General features: G+C 44.7%; 1 protein-coding gene across 1 annotated transcript in view; it reads left to right on the top strand.

Annotated features, from left to right (window-relative positions):
- LPP (LIM domain containing preferred translocation partner in lipoma) overlaps positions 1–25,465 on the top strand; it is a 432,571-nt gene that overhangs the window by 198,891 nt on the left and 208,215 nt on the right. The window contains exon 6 of the mRNA XM_084639858.1: positions 17,277–17,395. Coding sequence (XP_084495984.1) covers positions 17,277–17,395 — 119 coding nt within the window. The remainder of the gene's footprint in view (positions 1–17,276; positions 17,396–25,465) is intronic.

Below are 25,465 nucleotides of genomic sequence, written 5' to 3'. Positions count from 1 at the left end.
GAACATCCATGTAACCTGCGAGGTGCAGAAAGATCTTCCGTTTGGATATAGGTGTGGATTCTTTAGTTGGATTTTATCAGCCCAGAATGGAAATGGAAAGAGGTGACCTGGCTGGAGGGCTAGGCTGCAGAAGACATGGCCAGAGACAGGCCATTGTAGGGCCAAAGAAGTGGTCAGCAGGAGTCACTGGAGATGAAGACTCTTGCAGCGCCGCCCTCTGATGCCAGGGGGCGCTGCAGTGGTGAGTGGAACGGCTTGCAGGGAGGAATATAGTCATTTAAAATAAGTTTCCAGTGACTTGTTTTGCTATTCACAGAATCACAGAGTTTGGGATGGTCCATCCATCTCACTGACCATTCAGGATTCCTTTCCACAAGCCCTTTCTTCTAGACTAGTGTTAAGTACCCCTGCGTGATGGGCCTTCCGTCACCTCCTTGGGAGACATCTCCATAATCTAATACAACTCATGGTCAAGACATTTTCATCTGCATTTCCCCTTTCTTAATTTAACCCAATTTATTCCTGGGTTTTGGCTCCTTCTAGAATTCTAAATAATTCCATGCTTTGCACTTGCAGCCCCAGATATAAATTAGCAGTTCCCATGCTCTCCCTAATGGTTGCTTGTTAGTGCTGTATGTATTTAGCTCTTTTAACTTTTCCCCATAAATCAGTCCCTCCTGCTCCCTTGCCATTCTTATTGTTCTTCTCTAAGCTTCTTCTAACTTGCTGATGCATTTCTGGAACCGAGGTGCTCAGAACAGACGGCGGTATTTGAGGTGCAGTTTCACCAAAACCATGCACAGAGAGGCAGCTGTTCCACCGGATATAAGATGAGAATAGCGAACACACAGCCAAATTCATCCCTTGTGTAATTCAGTTAGTGGAATTGATTACACCTGGGATGAATTTAGGTCATCATGGGCCAGATTCTTCATTCATCCTGAGCTAGTCACGCTGTAAGAGTAGTGGGGAGGTGGCGAGGGTTAAAGGTGGCTTTAAGCATCCCTATGTTCTGGAGCTAACCTCTGACGTAAGCTAACAGAGCCTCTGGGCTGTCTGAACTTCTGTTAGGCTGCAGTGGGTCCTAAGGGCCTGTTCTGCAATGGAAAATAGCTTGTACGTAGCCGTGCTCCTGTCACACCCATTTGCCCGCCAGCATGCCCTGTGCCAGGAACTGTGAGGGAAGGCAGTGTTCAGCCTTCTGCAGCCTCTGTGCGTGGAATGGAATACTCCATGTACTGCGGGTATTCCTCCAGCTTGTAGCCCTTTTATGTTGCCTGAGTGGGAAGCAAGATCCAGCCCAAAGTTTGCCTCATCTTAAGGCGGGGCGGTGGAGAAGTGCAAAAATATTTTAGTTGACTTCTCTGTGACTTGCACAAATGCTGACGTGGGTAGGAACTGCAGCAGGCATAGCTAAGTAGAGCTGTTTTAGGCAAACACTTGCAAGTAAAAATAAAATAAAATTGTACCAGTATAAGGAACTTTGCCAGGAATCCTGCCTAAGCTGCAGAGTAGATAAATGAAGGGAAACTTTTTATAAAGGCTAAATGGTGTATGGGCATGAAAAATTCAGCAGGGAATTTAAGCCATTTCTAAACCGCATGAAACATTAAACAGTTCAGTCAAGAATAGCTTGAAAATGGCGTGCATCCTCCCCGACTTTAAACAGGTGTCTAATTTTTCTCCTGTAAAATGTTAAATGTACAGCATTAAGGATCAAAAATCTTTTTTTTTTTTTCTTTCTAATCATGAAGCCTAGACCACTGCTTGGAAAGATCGACTGGTCTACTCACTGCATCCCTTTGCATCCATCTTTCTCAGATGATTTTAGCAGCCAGTGACTCAAGAATCACTGGAGTAGAGATTAATACTTTAATTATACCATGAGAACTGGGATTCCAAGTTCTGAGATTGTATAAAGCATTGGTTTCTAGCCTGAACAGATCTCAAAATAGCCCTTTAAATCCATTCGAATTCAAGATGTTCATCTTGTCAAGCAAGATTTTAGTCACAAGGATGTGATTTGATATCTTGTGACCTGCCAAGGATAGAGACTAAATCTTTGTATCACTTGAAAGCTGAGAATCCTGTTTTTCAAACTATATTGAGCATCCATTTCCAGGCCTGGTAGATCATAAGATACTGGGTGTTAAAGCTGTGTCAAGCCGAAATTCACCTGTCAGTGTAAAAGTGCTTCCTTTGCACTTGGTCCAAGAATGAATGAATACTGGCAAATTCAAGATTCATGTCTCAAGTACAATTCTTGATTCCCCACTACATCTATGCAGGCAAGGTTACAGTAATGCATGATGTTTCTTCTTTAATCTAAGCGGCAACGGTGGTCCTCACCACGGCATATCAGTGTCGAAGGGAAATGGCAAATGCGATCGTTTTAAACCAGCTAGGGAGCAGCTTTGCCTTCTGAGTCAGCTTGTGATGACCTGATGTATGCATTAATGATGATGCATTGGTATTGGAGATGGCTGAAGCTTTGGGGGGTTGGTTTTGCAAAAGCCTCCACAGTTGAGTTTGGTTTAGTGAAACCAAGACGTGGAGTTGTATGGGGGTAAGTCCCATTCTCTTCAAGCCTCTAATATTTGGGGAGATTTGGATAGCTGCAGTTTTAGTTCGTATCCAAAATACAGCCTCAATATGGAGCAACATCATTAGTCATAAATGCAATATCATAATGAAAGTTTCAGCATCCTCTCTGCCTTCTGCCCCACCCTTTCTCGCTGCTGATAGAATAAGAATTGGGTTTTTCTCTTCTCCCCTCAACCTCTTCTGGCTGATGAGAGGAAATTGGGGTCCCTCTCCATCCGCACCTTCTTATAGCATCCTGAACAAAGGGAAATGTGGAAGGAGGGGAGATGGGCCTTTCTTTTTCCCATCCTGCCAGGTATGTTTCTTTGGTGAGCCCTCACCACCTAGACTGTTAAGCACTAATTTGCACTTGCTGCCTCAGGTAGCCTTCAGAAGCTCTAGGAGAATGTGACTAGAGACGATTAAAATATTTTTTCAACAAAAGAGGGCTTTTCATCCAAAACCAAAATTTTGGCTGAAAATGCTCATTTTGTTTGAATTTTCTCATCAGAAAACCAGAATCCAAAAAAGGTATTTTCTTTTAAAAGTTGTTTTTGATTAAGCCAGGCATTTTCACCGAAAACTGAAAAACAAAATCATATATTTTCTGCAACAAGAACAAAAAGGCATTTTTAGACCAGCTCCCAGTGTGACATATTTAGTATAATGGTCACCATTAAAGCCACGGCAGTGCTGCTAGATTCTAATGCCCTTACTCATGACCAGTAGCATCTTCTTGCCTGCCAAGTGTCACTGGCTTCAGTGGAACTGCTTGTTTGAGTAACTGCTCCCAAAGGTGCAAAAGCTTCATAAAATCTGGACCCAAGTAATTAACAGTGCCATGTGCTTAGTACAGGGAATACAGGGTGAAATCCACCACTGGGCAGAAGGCCAGCACAGGTACCACATAGGTACCATTTAAGTCCCACTTATGCCCTCAAAATAGGGCCTTTTCCTGCTGTGAACTTTGCTCTGAATTTCATTAACATCGTGGGTCTGATTCTCACTTACACTCAGTCGCGTTTACATTGCTCTGTTGAACACAGTCACTTTAAGGCTCCTCACGCTGCCAGAGGGATGTAAAGGTGTCCTAGTGTAAATGAGAATCAGGCTCTAATTCACTGAAACTCCCTGTGCCACAGTTTGCTTACATGTAAAATGGGGATAAGAATATGCATGTACCGCCTTCACGTACTCAAGATCCTCAGATGGAAGGTACTAAAGAAATGCAAAGTGTGATCACAAGCCATTGCCTCCCTGGTATCCAGCTAATATTCAAAGATTTCCCAGCATTCTGGACAGCGTCTTGTTTTTCTGTTTGTAGTTCTCCAAGCCCAGATTGCAGAGGAGGAGGTGAGCACCCCTTCTTGTTGATGTGTCCCATTGCAGATGAGTTGTGTAGCAAATACAGATGCTCCTTTGGAAAGTTCAAACTAGGGGTTGTGAATGAAATATGTCCCTGTGCAGAGAGGACCTTTGTATGTTTTTGTCCCACTTCAGTACTACATAGACCTTTAGCATCTCTGCAAGTGCATGGATTTGACCCAGTCTGAAGACACCTACATTTTGTATTTGACCTAATAACAAATATCTTTATTCAGTCCGCATTTAGTTAGAATGTACATGCTGTTTCTAGTAAGCATAATCTGCTTGGAATTTGTGTCTACGCATAAAACAACAACACACAAACCATCAATGGAGAGTAAATTATCTACTTTGAAAGATGAAAAAATACAAAAGGATTTCTATTTATCCAACATTTGGGTTTTTCATCTGAAAATGTCCTCTGGGATTAAGGAGGTAATTTGATTTATTATTAGACTATCACACAGACAATAATCAAAAGCAAGTTCTTTTATATTCAAAAGAAAATCTAGTTAATTTTTCCATTCCCTAGTAGTGTTTATCGGCAAAATGAAGAATTGGATGCTAATTGCAATAGAAGGAAGGAAGCTGTCACTGTTTCTGCAGCTGAAAACAGTAAACTATGTGAATCTGATAAAGACACAAGTTCTGCTTTAATCTTTTAATGTGACTGTTTATAGGTATTACATGGAATGCTTCTTGGAGAAAGGAACTAAACAAGCCAATTTGAAACTCGGTCTCCCACCTCTTTGATCGGTTGAGCTGTAAAGCCTATTTGCCTGTTGTTGTACTTCCAATTTGGTGGCTTTGTTCTAATATATCAAACTACCAGCAGAAGATTATGTGAGGAAAGTATTTTGCAAAGGTTAACCTTCACTCAAGGAACATTTAGGCAACAGTGATAGATTTAGTTGATGAGGATTGATCTAAGTCCATCAGACCCATTTGATTTACCATAACCAGGCAGATTGGAATTGAACTTGGTAATGGGGGAAAAATGCAAATAAGCGTTTGAACAGATCAATGCCATCTTAAAAATGGTTAGCTGCAGCATCTAACTCTTCAGGAAGTCTCTTGACAATAAAAACAACTCTGGAAGCCTGCCGTGATCTTTGCATGATGTGTGGAATGTTTTGTGCTTCATCGCTGAGCAGAAAGAGGTTGCCTGGCTTGGGGTTCATGTTAACAGGCTAGCATTTCATTGATGCAAACACCCCCTACCCTAGGGGCAGAAAGTTGACTCACTCTATCTTAAAGGCCAAGAAACAGATTGTGTCTTGGCTTTTTGTTTTTAATGCCAGGTGATAAACGGATTTTATACTCTTAGCAGTCGCCAAAGGTTTAATCCAGTGGCATAACTCGTTTTCCCAACTGTGTCACAACAGTCTTCTCTAATAAATGAATGTGTGTGTCAACTCTTGTCAAGAGCACTTAGCAGTGAACAATGAATTTAACAGCACAAGCCAATAAACAAATAGATAACCCATTTCAGTTTTGTCTGAGCAAAACAGTGCTCCATGGTTTTGCTTCCTGGACCTCTCATTCTTTCTATTCAGGAGAGAAGATTATGCATGTGAATGCAATGTATGGTTTTTTTTCAAAGTCAATAATTTGCTTTTGTGACGAGATTCTCCCTCCCCATCCCACCCTGAATGGTTTATGCAGAAAATTCTCCGTCTTGACGGCCTGTTTGTGTTGGTTTTTAACATTTGACAATTATTTTTATCCTCCTTGTTTGCACTGCAGTACCACCTCAGAGCCTCTCTCATTGTGCTGGGCACTGTACAGACCCAGAGTAAGGGACAGTCCTTGTCTCGAAGAGTTTACGCATGTAAATAGACAGGACAGCCAGGTGGGAGGGAGGAAGGAAGGAAGGGTGTCCCCGTTTTACAGGTGGAGAACGAAAGCACAAAGAGGTTAAATAACTTGTCCAAGGTCACAAAGGAAGTCTCTGAGAGAACCAGCGATTAAGCATAGAGCTCGAGTTAACCTCAAGACCATCCATCCTTCCTCCATGTATTTTAAGATCGATTGATTTAACATTTTAAAAGGTGGAAGCATATTTTTTGTATTCTCTCTCCCTCGGCTGTATTAAACTGCAGGTCAGAAAACTAATTTGATAAAGCTGACCTATAATAAAAATAATGACAGCACTTGTCTCTTTCTTATGGCAGTATAAATTTGCAGTAACTTCACCATAGTCGGTTGAGTTACCCGAGTGTCAGACTGGTTGTGAGAGGAGAATTTACATTGGCTTTTCACCTGTGGATCACCAAACACTTGGCCCAGGTGAATAAATATAGTCATCTCTGTTGTAGAGAGAGTATAAATGACACACACACAGGTCAAGGGTCTCGTCCAAGGTCGTACAGAAAAGCAGTTTTGAATCAGAAATATTATCTATAGCCCATACTCCGCTGAGTACAGATACCTTCTTGTACTGTATTGCAATGATCTGCTTTATGTCAGCTTCTGGGAGAAATTCTATGGCCTTTGTACATGGGGGTCAGGCTTAAATGGTCACAGCAGCCTCAGGAATATGTGAACCTATGGATCCCCCGGTCCATCCTCTTCCTTCATGGGCCATGAGGAGCACAGGAATGCTGGCATTGACTTCAGCGTGCTCATAACAGTTGCAGTTCTGCCTTAAGACAATGACTATAATCAAATCCCATGCTTCAGGGCTTTAGCTGCTGACCTGCAGGGGCAGGAAGGATCTTTCCCCCCTGATGCACAATTAGCCCAGGATATTGTGGGCTTTCTTTTTCTCCTCCTTCCTCTGAAGCATCAGTGATTGGCCACAGCTGGAGATGGGACACCAGATGGGGTGAGCCAGTGCTCTGAGGTGGTCTAGAGAATCCTTCTCCTTAGATGCTTGGCTGATGAGTCTTGTTTATATACTCAGGGTCAAACTCCATTTCCAGATTTGGGATCAGGAAGAAATTTTCCCCCAGGTCAGATTGGCAGGGACCATGCGCGGGAGTGGTTGGCTTCCTCCGCAGACTGAAGCTTGGATCTCCTGCTCCTGCTCTTAGTAGGATCATCTGGGCATATCCCACCGAATCAGTTCTATACCAGTGCAGGCTTTAGTGACCCCGTGCCCGCTCCTATTCTCTGCCTCTGACACACAGTGGCTTCTTCTCTTGAGATCTAAAATGCTTCATTCTAACTAAGCTCAGTACTGGGGTATCTGGGTGAAATTTAATGGTCAGTGGTGTACAGGAGGCTCAGACTAGATGATCTCAGGGTCCCTTTTGGCCTTAAATTCTATGAAACTGTAATGGATCTACTGTCAGGGTAAGTCAGAGATGCTGATGGTGTGATGGGTCGTCTGCCAGCCAGCCTTGGACATTAACCAGGTGCAGCTGAAGAGGACTGGTGTTCCCCATATAGCGAAGCGGCCATTAAGGATTAGAGAGCGCAGAGGGGTGCCGGGATAGCAGGAAGGGGAGTGTCCTCAGAAGGGCCTGGAGAGGAGACTGTGGGGCCTGAGGGACTCCTGGGACCAGAGGCCGGGATGCGGGCTCCTGGAGAAGCCTGACCAGACTTGGAGCCTTTGTTGTGTGGACTTTAAGCTGTGGGAGCTTTGAACGAGGGCCCAGGGTGAGGGCCTTATGGACTGTTTGTGGGGACTGAAACCTTATTAAAGGGGACATTAGATTAGCTTTGTTTTGGCTTCTCCTGGCCCAGATCTGATAATGGGGACATGCTGATGCCCAATCAGGGAATTAAGGTTGGGCACACCCGTGGCACTGCCCCGGGCCTCAAGGGGGCATGCAGGGATGACACGCCCGTTTGACAGGTGGCGATTTTACTTGACATTTGGTGCAGGACGTCTTCAAAGTGCTCTACAAACACGAGCTAATTAATGATGAGGGTCTCATGAAATTACCGGGGATTTCAGGCGAGAGCTTGTCCATATGGGACTTCCAGCTCAGCAAGGATTGAGGAGGCAGCTGAGTTTCTTCATGCTTAGGGGAACTGAATCTTTGACCCTTAACTGTGTGCTAACCACTGCCTTTCCTGGAGTGTGGAGGAGAATTGGGAAGGTCTAACATTAATCTGGGAGCCTGAGGTTTTCTGCATCAGTGACCACAGGTGGAAAAGAGATTTGCACTTCATACACCGGTGGTGATTTTAACTGAGGTGGCACCCCGGGGGGGAAGCCGTCCCAGGAGTATCCTGTCATGTTAAGTGAGAGGCAAATCATCTTGGCTTGTTCAGGTTAAAGGTAAAATATAGGAAAGGTGGACTGGAGGCTCAGTGGTGGAACAGCTGTGCCTGGGAAAGCTTTTGCAACTGGAGGCTAGATTCTGACCTCAGTTACACCAGAGTAAATCTGGAGTGATTTCAGGGGAGCTACTCCAGGGTTACACTCATGTACCAGATCAGAATCCCACCTAAGGGTTCAGAGGGATGCTAACTATAGGTGTGGTGGGCTGGGGTCAGCGAGGAGAAGGAGAATTGTTTTTTTTATTGCAGTAGAATCTCGGGTAGCTGGGTCAGCAGTGGTGATAATGAAGTTTCAGAAGCAGGAGGCTAAACTGATGTGGTACATGGTGCGTCTATAGGTTGGTTTTCCATGCAGTAAACAAAAATACCAGATGATTGTTGATGTGTGGTTTTTTATTTGAATAGAATATTTTAACCAGCACTCGCGATTCATAGTCTTGAACTGTAGGGGACTAATGTTCCCGTTCTCCAGCTGGGAGAAACTAATTCACCATCTTGTGTTGTAAACACTCACTCATTTTAACTGATTATACCTCCAATGTTCTTCAAACCACTAAAATTACTAATTGCTATTCCTTACACATCGGAGAGTGAATCCTGAATAATTAACCCCAAATAAAATTAGATGAATTGGCCCTTTTAATTAGAATCCCTGCTGCTGTTTGTTCTGAGCTTCCTTTTCTTACTGTTAAGAGATTTTTAGAATAATTAAAACTGCTTAAGTCTTAAACAGCCAGTGACCTTTTAATACAATGTAAATCCATAAAAGCAATATTTCAGCTAACAGGTGGTGCAGTAAATTTTTAGTGCAACTATCTGACAGAGTCAATGTTCCTTTTTTAAATGCTGAGAGTGAAATTAGCCAGTTGTTTTTAGCTGCTTATTAATACAGTAGCTGATTAGCAAATGTAGTTAACATGGGAAGATTAACAGCTGGTAAAGAGCATGGGAGTCTAAAGAGTGACTCTGGTAGGTATAAAGAAAAGGAGGACTTGTGGCACCTTAGAGACTAACCAATTTATTAGAGCATAAGCTTTCGTGAGCTACAGCTCACTTCCTCAGATGCATATCGTGGAAACTGCAGCAGGCTTTATATATACACAGAGAATATGAAACAATACCTATTCCCACCCCACTGTCCTGCTGGTAATAGCTTATCTAAAGTGATTTCCAGCACAAATCCAGGTTTTCTCACCCTCCACCCCCCCACACAAATTCACTCTCCTGCTGGTGATAGCCATCACTGGGCTATCACCAGCAGGAGAGTGAATTTGTGTGGGGGGGTGGAGGGTGAGAAAACCTGGATTTGTGCTGGAAATCACTTTAGATAAGCTATTACCAGCAGGACAGTGGGGTGGGAATAGGTATTGTTTCATATTCTCTGTGTATATATAAAGCCTGCTGCAGTTTCCACGATATGCATCTGAGGAAGTGAGCTGTAGCTCACGAAAGCTTATGCTCTAATAAATTGGTTAGTCTCTAAGGTGCCACAAGTCCTCCTTTTCTTTTTGCGAATACAGACTAACACGGCTGTTACTCTGAAATCTGGTAGGTATGTTAGTTTAATATACTAATCGCAGGCCGAATTGGCATGTTTAGGTAGATCATGCAAATCATATGCAGTCATGTGACTGTTTTGAGTGTATAAATGACTGTTGGTCGGTTTCTTTCTACAATGCTATTTTGGTTCCTTAAACATTGTCCTGGTCAAATAACATACATTAAAAAACAGCAGCAGCAGCAACAAAAATTCTGTAGATAAATGCCCTGTCATAAGGCATGACCTCCCTGTAGCACGCCCTACTGGGCGAGTGTGACACTATTAGTGCTCCCTGCCTCAGTTTCCTTTCTGAGGTGGGAGGGTGTCTTGGCTCTCTGTGCCCCCATCTGTGCTGGAAAAGTGGCTTAGTCCTCTGACCAAGTCACAAACAAACCTAATCCCTTCCCGGGTAGCAAGAGTCCAAACTACAGAGTCCTAACAACAGCAACAAAGATTCTTCTGCCCCTCAAGGATTCTCTTCAGCCCATCCTCTGAGCCCTGTTCCCAGCCCCTATCCAGGCCACATTTGAGAGTTTCTCCCTGAGCCATTATAGAACTCTCAGCCCCCAAGCAGGTTCCCTTGGAGTACCCCACTTCTTGCAAACTCTGGCTCAGTGCTTTCCACCGGAGCCTTCCCACTCCTGTGGTTCCAACTGCAGGCTGATCTCTGTCCTTGTATAAGGCCCAGGGCCCATTAAGGTGTCACCTGACCATCTTAGCCCTGGAAAGCAGTTAATTAATTATGGCACAGGTGTGGCTGGCCCATCTTCCCTTCAAGGGGCCAGTGATCCTATGACTTGTTTATACTGGGAAATTTGATGGTTCATAGGATTGAAAATAGGATACAGAGTCACACCAGAAGGTCACTGATTCAAATCCAGAACAACGCATGTGTATAAAGACACAGCAGTACCACTGCTGTGAGCTGTAGGGTTTGTCTGCTGTTAATAATACTGTAGGACATTACAGTAGTGAGGTGCTTTCAACCTGTTACTATAGAATAAAGGTGTGTGTGTCTGAGAGAGAGTCTGAGAGAGGAGTAGTGGTCAAGAGTCAGTACGCTCTGAAGGTTCTCTGACTGATGTGAAATGAATTAGGGGTCTCAGTGTAAGGGCTAGTACATAAGTGACCACATTCCTGTTATGTTCGTGGTATACCCAGAGAGAAGTTAGATAATAACAAACAATACTTGTGCTGAAAGGTTGCAAAGTAACACAGATTTATTTTTTAGAATTCAGAACAATAATACACAAGGACCCCAAATCAGAGAGAGACAAAGCAGACTGCTTCCTAAGACAGAGAGGCACAATTGGCGCCACGTTGCTGTAGTCTGTCTGTTTTCAGACTGACTCTAATTGCTTGCTTCCCCACAGAGTCCCTTAGCCTGCAGACAGGACCAGGAAAACTCTCTCTCCCCCTCTCTCTCTCCCCCTCCGTGATAGCTTGCAATTTCCAGCCACAGTTATAAAAACCACCATAACAGACTGCCACAAAATGGTCATTGGCTCTTTGTTTGATCTTTTTGGCAGAGGCTAAGGGCTTGGCATTGGAGCCTGCATTATCCCCTCGTTCTCATCCTTAGATATGATCCGTTCAGAGCTGAAGCACATGGGGAGGGGGGCGGGAGGAGCCAGCAGGGAGCAATCTTGTTCTGCCATTGCCCTTAGTCTTTCTGTTCTGAGAATAAGCAGAAGAGGTTTTTTCTCCGGATATTTCTAACCCGCACTAAACCGACTTCAGAATTAGAAGTACTCAAGATAATAGGAGACTAATGGAAAAACATCTAGTCCTGTAGCTTTCCGATGTCAGCCAGCGATCTGGGCACACGAGCATGAATCTTGTTTTGCTGGTTGATTTATTTCAGTAAGAAGTTATTGCTTGTTCCAGAAAAGATGTTTTGTTTTAATTTTTCAAACAACCTGTTCTGACCAGGCAAGTGGACCTTTACATGTGTCTGGAAATTACCAAGCTGTGATTCCTTCCCAGGTCTGGAATCGCACGGTAACAGTTGTGTTAGTCAGTGGAGGCCATTTGCTTTGATGCACTTCGATTCCCGATTGGCAGCCAGATTCCCCTTGAAAACACTGGAGCAGTTTTTATAGGCCCGATCCTGCAAATGCTCATAGCCAAGCACAGTGTTTACAGCCAGCAGCACCCGATAGGATTCACTGTGTTTGCGGGGATGGGTTGTGAGTGAGAGAGGAGTCTGATATGCTAATACTTTATATATCGCAACTTGGCACCCACTTGGAGGTCTTTTGAGCACCCAATGGCAAAAATCCAAATATTCCCAGGAAGTTTAATGCCGCCTTTCTCATTTCAGGTGTGTATTCTTTGGGTTTATGTTTGGCAAGTACGCTAATAAAATGTCTAAACTTCTTTTTTAAAACATACTAGAAAAGAATAAAAGCCTATTTTACTGAAACATACAGAATTACTTCCATGGCAATTAGTAGGCTTGGCAGAATTCGATTTAAAATTTGTTAAATTTCGACTGAGATCCATGTTTACTTTTTACGCAATTTTTATCTATTTTTTCAGGGGCATGAAATTATGTGGTGGGGAGGGGTCAACATCACATGTCAAAATATACAAAGTAAATCTTCTTAAATCAAACTCTTTTAAGTTCTCAAGTAAGTAGCGTTTTTCTTACTTTGCCTCTCTGTAAATGTCGATGATGGTGGAAAGAAATATTTTTTTGTGGGTTTGGAAATGTGTGTACAGTGAAATCAATGTTTACCAACATGTACCGGTGCAAACCTAGTCCTTCCAAGCCTAGCAATAAGGGTAAGGATTTGTGGATGGCTGTCAGGGATCTGAAATGAAGCCAGGAGGTATATATAAAAAAGCCTTATGTCATCATGATGAATGATGATTCAGGTACAAAGAGTGGGCTTGTGGTTAAAGCACTGGATGGAATTCTCCTGGCTCTGCCATAGATTTCCAGTGTAATCTTGAGCAAATCACTTAGCTCCTTTCTGCTCCAGTTATCCCCTCTGTACAGACATAGGGGAGGGACATAGAAGTGCTTTAAGCACCAGGGCTCTTTGCCAGAGAATGTCAAGGTATGTCCATTGAGATATCACAGGATTGGGCCTGCCTGGCAACTGCTGCTGAGCGCTCCTTCAGGAGTGTGGGGGACGAGAAAGAGATGAGCTTGGTGGTTGAAAGAGGGGGTGTAAACAGACACGGCGTGAGTCTGCATATCGCACAGAGGGAGATACGTAGGCATGATTTCACCGCACTTAGCTTTGTCACATCTGGAAATAAAATGGAGATGATGCTTTGGTGTAACAGAGTGCCATACGGTGACTCGCACGGTTATCAGCTGTGGGAACCCAGCAGCAAGAAGCTGACAGTGTGGTTCCTTCTCTCCAAGGGAGAGAAGGGAGGTGAGAGTGCCTGTCGGGGAAAAATGTCTCGGGCTTGGAAGAGACAGGTTCTGCAGGCGGATCAGCCGAGTTTGGGGAAGAGGCTTGGGCTTGAATTCATTGTAAACTAAACTGCAGGTGGAGGGTTTATTTGACTGTGACTGTGAGCTAGAAGTGGAAGCTGAGAGGCATCCAGCATGGTCCAAACCGAAAGAAGAGCGATTCTGTGACTGGCGTGACAGAAGAGAGCCTGCAACAGAGGCGCACTCTACTCCACTGTCCGAAATATGGGGGCGGGGAGAGCAAGAAAAAGATTTCTGCAAAACTCTCGGGAATCGTAAGAGATTTCTCATCGAAAAGTGTTGAGGGGAACTGTGTCCGACGCTGGGAGAAAGGGACAGTGTTGCTGTCAGCCGGGAGTGCTGGACTCAATGCAGGAATCCCTCAGTGACTTTTTCTGCGTCAAGTAGAAGATCAAACTGTGAGTGGTCATAATGGACCTTTCTGGCTTAAAATCTATGGGGCAGATCCTCAGCCAGTAGAAACTGGCATAGCTCCATTGACCATTAACACCAGCTAAGGATCTGCTCCAGTGAATCTATGTAGCAAGTTGCTAGTGCCACCAGACCAGGAATGGACACTGGTGTTAAATGGACATGGGCTCAAACCCCGGACACAGGCCGCGGTGCTGTCCCAGAGTTGACTGTGCCCCTTCTGACACATGTTGGCAACGCTTGTGTATCTTGTCATGCCTCTTTGAACTCTGAGAGGACTTTGTTTAGAGGCAGCTGGGAGTGCCACCTTCAGTTAGTGTGTCTGGTTGGTTGATTCTCCCACAGGGAAACAAGGCAGTCTGGACCTATATTCTGCTTCTTTGCAAACTTCGGCCTTGGCAGGGCGAGTCCTTGCCTGGTGCACAACAGGGTGTGCCTTGTTGGTGGAGCAGAAGCTATGCATGGGGCACCAGACGGATTAAGCACTAGAAGCCAGGCTGGGTAAGGAATGGTGTCCCTAGTCTCTGTTTGTCAGAGGGTGGAGATGGATGGCAGGAGAGAGATCACTGATTATTACCTGTTTGCAAAAAGAAAAGGAGGACTTGTGGCACCTTAGAGACTAACCAGTTTATTAGAGCATAAGCTTTCGTGAGCTACAGCTCACTTCCTCAGATGCATATCGTGGAAACTGCAGCAGGCTTTATATATACACAGAGAATATGAAACAATACCTATTCCCACCCCACTGTCCTGCTGGTAATAGCTTATTACCTATTATTATCTATTATTAATAGATAAGCTATTACCAGCAGGACAGTGGGGTGGGAATAGGTATTGTTTCATACTCTCTGTGTATATATAAAGCCTGCTGCAGTTTCCACGATATGCATCTGAGGAAGTGAGCTGTAGCTCACGAAAGCTTATGCTCTAATAAATTGGTTAGTCTCTAAGGTGCCACAAGTCCTCCTTTTCTTTTTGCGAATACAGACTAACACGGCTGTTACTCTGAAACCTGTTATTACCTGTTTGGTTCACTCCCTCTGGGGGTACCTGGCATTGGCCACTGTTGGAAGACAGGATACTGGGCTGGATGGACATTTCATCTGACCCAGTACGGCTGTTCTTATGAGCTGTCCTGTGGGCTGAGCTAGAATAAGTATCAAGCCCTTGGTATGTCTGATCCTTATTTGTGAGGCCACAGGGTTACGTACGGAGAAGATATAAAAGTGTCCAGGAAGAGGGAAATTCTCCCTCTGAATATAGTCATAATTATTTATTTGTATTACTGTGTTGCCTAGGAGTGCTTATCGTGGACTAGGGCCCCATTGTGCTAGGCGCTGTACAAAGACAGAACAAGATTCAGAGCGGTAATCTGATCATATTTATGTAATGTAGGAAAGTGAAGACACAGGAAGAGTCAAGGTCCACCATTGCCCAAACCTGCAGGCAGTTTCTTTGTGACCATCCTTTACTTGTACAGCACCTAGGACAGGGAGGCACCGATTCTTGGTACAGTTACTTAGGTGCTTCAGTGATACAAGTAATATGCATGTCCAGCTACTGCTAACAGATTCTCAGTGGGTCAGTGCAAGAGGATCTCTCCCCCCACCCCCAAGATCCCTGACACCATGAAAATTATCTCTGAGATCAATACAAAGGGGGCACATGATACAATTTTAAAGCAACACATTTAACACTGATACAAAGAAATGATTTTACATAATACATAAATCACCTGTGGAACACACTGCTTCATGGTACTGCACAGTCTAAGATTTAGGATTAAAGACATTTCTATGCATAATAAGAACATGCCCAGCTCTGTTGTTTTAGGATAGCAATTTATAACGGCTACAAACCCTCATGCTTCACGGCATAAGCCACCACTGACTGCATGGGTTTAGGAAGAAACGACCGTCAGGGAAGCTTTTATCCATAATTTTGAACTATGGAGGTTTTGCTCTTTTCTCTGAAGCAGCTGGCACTGGCCTCTCTCTGAGACAGGATACCAGACGGCATGAGACATCTGGTCAGCTCTGTAGGTTCTACCAGAGTCTGTAATAGAGCAGGGTCTAAAAACCTTATTTCATTTGGAACCTGATCCAAATTCTCAGTGCCTGCAGCTTCCGAGGACTCCCCACCCACACCCTCTCACGTTGCTTAAGTAGCCGGAATCCTGCTCACTACATCTCCTGTCACTGTCTCCCCCTCAATATACAGTGGGTGCGTGTGCATTGCTGATGTTCAAAAGTGAAAGCTAACTGTGGTGAAAGCCAGGGAGAGGCGTTCTGGATGTTGCCAGCTGATGTCACCCCCCATTTCTCTGGTTCAGGAACCCCTCCGAGCGCTTTGTGAGAAGTACTTTCAACCCAGCCTCCTGGCAACTTGGAGTTAGCCCCCAGGGCTCTCACCTGGAAGATAAACAATTGAGCTGCCGGTCGGTTGTGGTGTCAGGACACGGGAGGGTTGTTACTGAGGGAGCCCGTGTTTGCTAAAACACTGTCTGCAAGCAGGGCTTCGGAGCTGTGCTCCAGCTCCGCTCCAGCTCCAGGCAAAAACCTGCAGCTCCACTGCTCCAGAGCTGCTCCGCGCTCCAGCGCTGGGCTCTGCTCCAAAGCCCTGTCAAGTGACCAAACTCAGCAGCAGCCCCTGGATCAACATTTGGGATGTTTGTTTAAAATGCTAATATTTTTGTTCTAATCCATACACACAAATGCCCACAGGAGAGCCAGCAGTGATCCTTTCTGTATGATAATGCTGGCTGCACAGAGCTTTGTGCTTTATCCCAAAGCAGCCAGAATTACAGTGAACTTTCTCCCAGGAAACCAAATTCAGGGCTGGAGTTAAACTAACCTGTACTTCCCCCCACCAGATCTTCAACGCCTTGGCTTTCATGCCACCTATACACCGTTCTGCATCCTTCACGTGTCCATGTCATCTAAGGGGGACACAGGGAAAGAGCTCTCTCGGGACTAATCTGAATGAGTAGTATTATTGCTCTCTATTAGTGGTTTGTATGACAGCAGATCCTAGAAACCCTAATGAGGGCTCCATCGTGTTAGGTGCTGTACAGACAATCACAGGTTTGTTACCAGTCCTTGCATCTGAAAAAAATAAAGGGGAAAAAAGGAATAAAAAATCTATCCCCCAGGAACACAAATCTCCCTCTTTATGTAGATTTGCAGGTAACTCCTCCCATGCGGCAGTGTATCCACTGGGCATTGATTTAGGGACACCACAGCTTTCTCAAGAGGCTTGCTATCCTGTGGTCAATATGGCCACCATCAGCTTTCTCCCTGGATGTATTTGAGACTTTCCTCAGGGGTTAAAGTGCTTCTGGGTTCACTGCAGTGAAGATGTAGAAGAGATGGCATGTGGCTCCTCGAGCCTTGGATGCAGATATCTCAGAACAATTTACAAACGTTAATTAACCCTCATAAGCCCTGTGTGAAATAGGTGGATGATGTTAACTCCCTTTGGCAGCCGGGGGAAACTGAGGCACAGAGCAGTTAAATGACTTGTTCAAGGTCACACAATGAGTCAGTAGCACAGATGGGAGTAGAACCCAAGAATCCTGACTGCCCAGTCTCCTGCTCTAACCGCTGGCCTCATTTCCCCCTCCCTGCATGTTGAAATTCGCTGGCTCGTTTGCACTATCTTAAGCCTAAATCCTGTGATTTTCTGTTGTAGATTTCCCTCTGCCTCCGCCACCACCACCACTTCCTGGAGATGATCTTGGGAACCTCCCGGCGCCTCCTGGTGGCTTTCCCCCACCACCCTCTACAGATGAGGCTGGTTTCAGTGTGCAGGTAAGGCGGTCTGGGTGTTTCCTGCTCAGACAGGTCATAGTTGGGATGGACTATGAGCTGCATGTTCATGGTGATCAAACAAGAGGTAGGGGAGTGTTGTGGTTTGAGAATGGAGAGAGGTAAATAATGGTGTCCTCCACGGGCCTGTACTGGGACCAGTCCTATTCAACACATTCCTAAATGATTTGGAAAAGGGGGTAAACAGTGAGGTGGCAAAATTTGCAGATGATACAAAACTACTAAAGATAATTAAGTCCTAAGCAGATTGCAAAGAGCTACAAAAGGATCTCTCAAAACTGGGTGGCTGGGCAACAAAATGGCAGATGAAATTCAGTGTTGATCAATGCAAAATAATGCACATTGGAACACATAATTCCAACTATACCTATAAAATGATGGGGTCTAAATTAGCTGTTACTACTCAAGAAAGAGATCTTGGATCATTGTGGATAATTCTCTGAAAATGTCCACTCAGTGTGCATTCAAAAAAGCAAACAGAATGTTGGGAATCATTAAGAAATGGATAGATGATAAGACAGAAAATATCATATTGCCTCTATATGAATCCATGGTATGCCCACATCTTGAATACTGCTTGCAAATGTAGTCGCTCCATCTCAAAAAAGATATATTGGAATTGGAAAAGGTTCAGAAAAGGGCAACAAAAATTATTAGGGGTATGGAACGGCTTCTGTCTGAGGAGAGATTAATAAGACTGGGACTTTTCAGCTTGGAAAAGAGACGACTAAGGGGGGATATGATAGAGGTCTATAAAATCATGCTTGATGTGGAGAAAGTAAATAAGGAAGTGTTCTTTACTCCTTTGGATAACACACGAACTAGATGTCACCAAATTGAATTAATAGGCAGCAGGTTTAAAACAAATAAAAGGAAGTATTTTGTCACACAACGCACAGTCAACCTGTGGAACTCCTTGCCAGAGGATGTTGTGAAGGCCAAGAGTATAACAGGGTTCAAAAAGGAACAAGATAAGTTCATGGAGGATAGGTCCATCAGTGGCAGGATGGGCAGGGATGGTGTCCCTAGCCTCTGTTAACTCCTGGAAATGTGGTGGAATGGCCCACCTTGATTATCACTTCAAAAAGTTTTCTCTCCCCCCACCCCACTCTCCTGCTGGTAATAGCTCATCTTAAGTGATTACTCTCCTTACAATGTGTATGATAAACACCCATTTTTTCATGGTCTGTGTGTATATAAATCTCCTGACTGTATTTTACACTTTATGCATCCGATGAAGTGAGCTGTAGCTCACGGAAGCTTATGCTCAAATAAATTGATTAGTCTCTAAGGTGCCACAAGTACTCCTTTTCTTTTTCCCTAGCCTCTGTTTGCCAGAAGTTGGGAATAAGCAACAGAGAATTGATCACTTGGTGATTACCTGTTCTGTTCATTCCCTCTGGGGCACCTGGCATTGGCCACTGTCGGAAGACAGGATACTGGGCTAGATGGACCTTTGATCTGACCTTGTATGGCCATTCTTATGAGATCCCTTAAAACCAAGTCAACTGTAGCTGTTTGCTTCCCGAGTGAGAAAATATTTGACCCCCAACATGCTGGGTTATTAAAGGGACACAGGGCTTGATCCAACTCTCGCCGAAGTCACTAGGCCCCTTCCCCTTGACTTGAATGGGAACTGGGTCTGGTTCAGGGAGTCTGCTCTTAGAGAAGCACATGTGCAGTGAAACATGTTACACCTTTCCTTTTGGATTTCCTTTGCCACCTGGACAAGGTCCTGATGGATCCTGGGATGGACTGTTACAGAAAACCCTGAGCTGAGTCTCGAGAGACTTGACTTAAATTCCTATCTTTGTCACATGACCTTGAGCACATCTCTTAATCTAATAAATTGGTTAGTCTCTAAGGTGCCACAAGTACTCCTTTTCTTTTTGCGAATACAGACTAACACGGCTGTTATTCTGAAACCTGAAATTAATCTGCCCTGTGGCCCAGTTCCCTGTCTATAAAATGGGGATAGTAGCAGAGAAGTCTTGTGAGGATAAATACGTTAATTACTGTGAGACATTCAGATGCTGAAGTTCTGCCTTTCTAAGTGCAGAGATAGAATATGGTCTTGCAGTGGGGTGTACAGACCCTATCCAGCGTCTGGCTGGAAGCAGGTTAACATTCCTGAGCAAGGACCCTGGCTTCAGAGCCATTAAATGCCAGGATTATCAGGGAAACTGGCAGCATGGGCCGTCCTAGCGTTGGGGAATTAGGTGATTTCCTGGCCAATGTTGTTGTGTCTCTTACCTCTCTGAGAAGAGGGGATGTTAGAATGATGGTCAAGGCAAAGCAAGTGACACAGCGCCAGGCCTGTAGCCTGGTCTGCCTCAAACTGTACAAGGTCATTGATGACAAACTCTGATTTTTAGGCTAAAGAATTCTTCTTTACCAGGAATCTAACTAGGTTGTAGTACATCCGTCTGTGGACATGTCTAATGATGCTCCCTAAGAGGCCTGAGAAGATGCCATTGCTGAGTTTCTATCCGATTCACTCTCATCTTCAGACCCGCATGCCTTGTTCTCATGATCTGGGCCAGCTATCTGCGCAGGCCCTTTGGCTGGTAGCTGAAACATGCCTATTCATAGAAACACCAGCCACACTGGTTCTTCCTGGGCTAGCTCATCACAGAACTCTGGAAAGCCAGGGCAAGATCAGTGTTAACATTGTCCTTGGTTTGTTTTAAGTTTCACGTGAAATTCCTTTACATGGTATTGTAGTCTAATGGGACGTATGTTCAGGGTCAAATTCTGATACACTAGCCTAAATCCAGTGTAACTTCACATCCTCCACTATAGATTTACACTGAAGCTGGCCCTATGCATCTGTTGCTTTTAATCTACTTTTCTTTTATCTTAATTACTGCGAAAGGGTAGAAACTGTCAATAGTTGGTGCTAATTCAGGAATCCACAGGGTTTTATGTTACAAAATCAGCTTTCCAACGTGCAGAAGTAACAAAAACACATCAGTAGAGAGGAATAAGGATTAAGACAGGCAAGGGCAAGCAACGATGGAGGAAAAAATGTGTTTTAGATACTTGGCTCTTTTGATGAATCCTGATAGAGGGTTCCAGATTGGACTAAAAGATGATTGTGGTTCTGTTCGTTCTGCTGTTTATTTCATATTTGTATCTTAAACCCCTCAGTAAATGATAATATTGAGGCTGTTCTTATGTGCCATAATATTTCTTCAGAGAACTGTGATAAAAGCTTCTAACCAACCATTTTCACATCTATTGAGAAAGCATGGTCTAAGGGGTAAAGCACTAGACTGGGACTCAGGTGACCTGTGCTCAGCTCTGTTTCTGCTCTATACTTCCTGTGTGACCTTAGATGAATCACTTTATTTCTGTGCCTCAGTTTCCCCATATGTAAAATGTGGATGATGATACTTCCCTACCTGAGAGAGGAGTGGGAAGGATAAATCTATAGTGATTGTGAGGCAGTTCAGATGCAGCAATAACGGGAATGCAATGAATTGGGAATGTGTCAGTACAACTTGTGAATTCCGATTGATATTGTAAAGTTGCATTATGAAAAACTGCTGAAACATGAGTGCTTTTCTGTGTGTTGATCCACCATTGCTGACAGGGCCTGTAGCAGGAACACACCAGACAGGGACAATAGGGAATACTTTAAATGTTAACGATGGTACTCAGCCCTTCCAAAGGTTATGCTAAAAAGTAGCTCATGCCTTGGAAATCAAGTGTGGTCTACCCACTGACCGGCAGCGGGAAAGGTAAGGGCAGTGAAAACTTACCAGGATTAGAACAAAAGAGACCAGGTGACCAATAGGGGTTTAAATAAAGAACACACCGGAACAGGGAGCCAGGCAGGAAGAGACACATGGGGCAGGAGAGAGCAAGGTCACAGACAGAAGCTGGGTGAGGGGCTTCAGAAGGGAGAGATCAGCATGTAGCAGCCCCAGAAGTCAGGGAGGCCCCGATGGCCCCAAGGACTCAGACCCCAGCCCAAAGAATGCTCTGGAGTGGTGAGGAAATGGAAACAGGGGCATGTGTTCTCTATGAGCTGTGCCCTCTTCTGCTTTATGTGCTCAATAATAAAGAGCAGGAAGGTGCTGGACTGTGTAGAGTGCATGTGTGTTGGCTACGTTATGACTTCTGCGTCCCCCTGCGAGAATTAAACTGTAACCAGAAGCTTCACCTTTTTTGGGTGGAGTTCTGGGGGAAGGTTGTGTTTACATCACTGGGGCGTCTTGGGGGTCAGCGCTGGTCCCAAAGGCCGAGGGCAGGTGAGCTGAGGAGCCCCATATACAAGAAGGGGTGGCAGACTCACCAGAGGAAGAACCAGTGCTGCAGCCTTCTGAGCCTGTAGACGCTTAAGGGGATCCAGAGTGGCGGAGGTTTGGATTCCCCTTGTCGCAGCCGTCTTCGGAGGTGGCCATGAGGGAAGGTTTAAAAAAATCTGAGCAAGTTCAGTCTTGAGAAAGGCAGACTGAGGAGGGACCTGGGAACAGTCTTCAAATACATGAAGGGCTGATCTAAAGAGGACGGGGATCAATTGTTCTCCATGTCCACTGAAGGTAGGACAAGCAATGGGCTCAATCTGCAGCAAGGGAGATAGATATTAGGAAAAGCTTTCTAGCTCTAAGATTAGCTAAGTTCTGGAACAGGCTTCTAAGGGATGTTGTGGAGTCTGTGTCATTGGTGGTGTTTGAGAACAGGTTGCACAAACCCCTGTCAGGGATGGTCTAGGTTTACTTGGTTCCTAGACTTGATGACTTCTCGAGGTTTCTTCCAGCCTGACGTCGCTGTGATTCTGTGATGGGGCTATGTAAGTAGACAGACAGGACTACACTATGACTGTACAGTGAGTGCCCTTCAAATTTGCCCTGATGTGAAAGATTCTATTGTCTTTGGTGACTTTTCCTCTCTTTAAATCGGGAATTGCATCGGGTCTGACCGAATCTTTCAGACCAGTGGAACTTTTCAAAGGTGCTGACCGTAATTCTAGGTAAAACGTTTTATTTTAGAAATTCCATCGATGAAGATCATGCCATAAATATTTAATTAAATTCCTCCATGAGTTACTAATATTAGACTTAGATGGTTACAGCTGTGCAAGAATTTTAAAATGTAACCTATGGGGTAGCAATTATTATAGTAACACCTAGCTCTTTTATAATGCTTGCCATCCCTTGATCTCAAAGTAACTTCACAAAGGAGGTCAGTATCATTATTCCCATTTTACAGATGGGGAAACCGAGGCAAAGTTGGTGCTCAACTTGGACAGTGAAACCTAAGCACTTAGTTTCACGCTCTAATTTTCTTGCAGTAACACCCCAGTGCTGCTGTGTTTGGATGCACAGCATTATAGGGGGAGGGGAGGTTTAAATCCTCTTTATGTATATATTTTAAATGCTTTTAAACAAGGTGAGGGAAGGGGAAAATGAGAGGAAAATGAAATCCTCTTGAAAGATCCTCTTAATTGAAATTAACTGGGAAACCTGTTCCCAGAAAGGTGGAGAGGGCACAGCTGATGGTATTTTTGGCAAATAAGGAGAAAAACAAAGAGGCTATTGGCTTGTGCTCAATTAAAAATACAAAAACAAACAACCACCCGAAAAGTAAGAAAAAACCCAGACAGGAAGAAAAATGCAGTCGACGTTTGCCAAAGAGAAATCGACAGATTGGGGAAGAGAGAGAGAGATTTTGTTTTCGGGTTTCTAAGAAGGAATTATAAACAGCATAGGGGGAAAAAATGAGAATCTGTCAACAATTCTCTCTAGCATTGTCCCAGATATATTGCTGTGATGCAGATAGACCACAGCTAATAGCAGTCAAGTGGTGTTTCCCTTCATCGTTGGGCAGCATGATCTAGCGGTTAGAGCATTGCCCAGGGACCTGGGGAACCTAGACGTTGTTCCCACCTTTGCCACTCACACTCTGTGGGTGAAATTCACACTTGGGCTGTGGAGCAGCACGAGTTCTGCATCACTGATGTCTCATGTATAAACCCTGTTATGGCGAGTTCACTGCTGCACAGGGCTCTGTGCTGGCAGCTTGTTCTTCTCCTTGGCTTTCCTCTGCTTGGTGGTTGTACCACTCAAGAAGACAGCTGAGAGCCCCTGTGCCTCCAGTTTGAAATGCTTAGAGCTCTTTGAACGACATGTTCAAATCCTGAAAGAATCAGCTCAGCCCTCTGTTCTGGGGTATGATTCAGTCCCTGGGTTTGGATGAGCCCTGTCTGTTCTGCTTGGGCAGTAGAGATCCCATGATTCTTCTTCTTAGAAGAAGAAGGGTTAGCCCTGGTGTCCTTGGCCAGCATTTCAAAGACTCAGCTGAAAACCTTGGCAACTGAGACTGGCATGTCCCTATTCTGCCTGGCACACTTGAGACTGGCATGTCCCTATTCTGCCTTAGTTACCCTAGAAAGGGCACACAGATTTACTGAAGAGTCCCCATGCACCTTTGTAAAGAAGGTGAGAGGTTGAATTGTGTTCAGTTTTGCATGGGAGAATTTTGATAGACATTCCATTAGCTCCTCCATGCCCCAAACCTCTGAGAACGAAGTGGGGAGCTCAGAAATCTGGAAGTGCCACTGGAAATGTTGGTTGCATTGTTTGTCAGAGAGACACACAGGTTTCCAGATACAGCAGGGGCTAGTGGAGAACCTGGTCTGAGTAGAATGAGAGCTGCTCCAAGCAGACAAGTTACCTGAATTGCAGACCTGCAAAGGGTTTCCCTCCCTTGCTCCTTTGTCCTGACTGGGTTATAAACTCTTTGGGGAAGGGATTGTCTCTTACTACATGTGTGTACAGCTCCTAGCACAGTACGGACCTGGTCTTCACTGAGGCCTCTAGGCACAACTGTCATACAAGTAATAATATCTATGTCTTACATAGTACTTTTCACTAGCAGATCTCAAAGCACTTTATAAAGGAGGAGAGTGTCATTATCCCCATTTTACAGATGAGGAAACTGAGGCCTAAAGAGTGATGAAGTGACTTGTTCAAGATCATTAGAGGGCCAGTGGCAGAGCCATGTCACCTGAGTCCCAGTCCAGTGCTCTATCACTTAAGCATACTGTCTCCCTATAATGAATATTAATAAGTTATGAATAGTAATAAAATCTCTAGAGCCAGTGAGGGTACATTTACACTGCAGTTAAAAACCCATGACTGACCCATGCGAACTGACTTGAGCTAAAGGGCAGTTTCATAGATTCATAAATATTAAGGTCAGAAGGGACCATTATGATCATCTAGTCTGACCTCCTATTGAATTGCAGTGTAGACATTCACACACTGGCTGGAGTCTAGGACCCTGCAAGGTGGGAGGGTCCCAGAGCTTGGGCTGCAGCTGAGCCCAAATGTCTACCCCATGATTAAAAAGCCCCTTAGTGCAAGCCCAAGTCAGCTGGCCTGGGCTAGCCAGTCCAACTGCAGTGTAGACATACCGTGCATCTCCTTGCTGGCTGGGCGAAGAGGGTGGGAAGAGAGGGTTTTGGGGTTCCGAGAAGTGACTAAAAATGGAGGTTAGAATGGAAACACTTCTGCAGCCTTAACCATAGCAGTCGCCAGTGCTCCCACAGTGCCGATATACCCGCACGGTAGACCCTGGGATGTTCAGTGCGGGAAGAGGCTTTGCCCTGCCATTCTGTAATTCTTCTGTGGAATACCTGTCATCGGCAGAGGATGGACAGGCTGCACGGCTGGGGGAGGAGAAGGGGCATTCTGCTTTTCTGGTGGCTTGCTACGGAATTTTGTAAATTGGGAAACACGCCGCTCCAAAGCATCCTTCCTCCAGGAAACTGCTTAGAAGAGGCCTGGCTCTCTCCTACCTGCCTCGCACTCCCTCTCCCAGCGAGTGAGAGAGACAGACGCAAACACAGGCTTGCTCCCGCCAGTGTCAATGGATTAATTTGTGAGCAGCGACTCATCCCTTTAAATAGAGGTTGCTAGGCATTTCACTGGCTTCCTCCCAGTGCATGTTAGTGGCGTTGCCTCTTCACAGCTGTGACTCATCCGCTAAGCTAGCGTCCAGCTAAAAAGGACAGCCTTTTCCTTTTCTTTTTAGTGCATATAG

Source organism: Lepidochelys olivacea (assembly GCF_965140295.1).
Source record: "Lepidochelys olivacea isolate rLepOli2 genome assembly, chromosome: 9".
Lineage (NCBI taxonomy): Eukaryota > Metazoa > Chordata > Testudines > Cheloniidae > Lepidochelys > Lepidochelys olivacea.
Note: the sequence above shows the minus strand (reverse complement) of the source record. Positions and strands in the feature narration are given on the sequence as shown.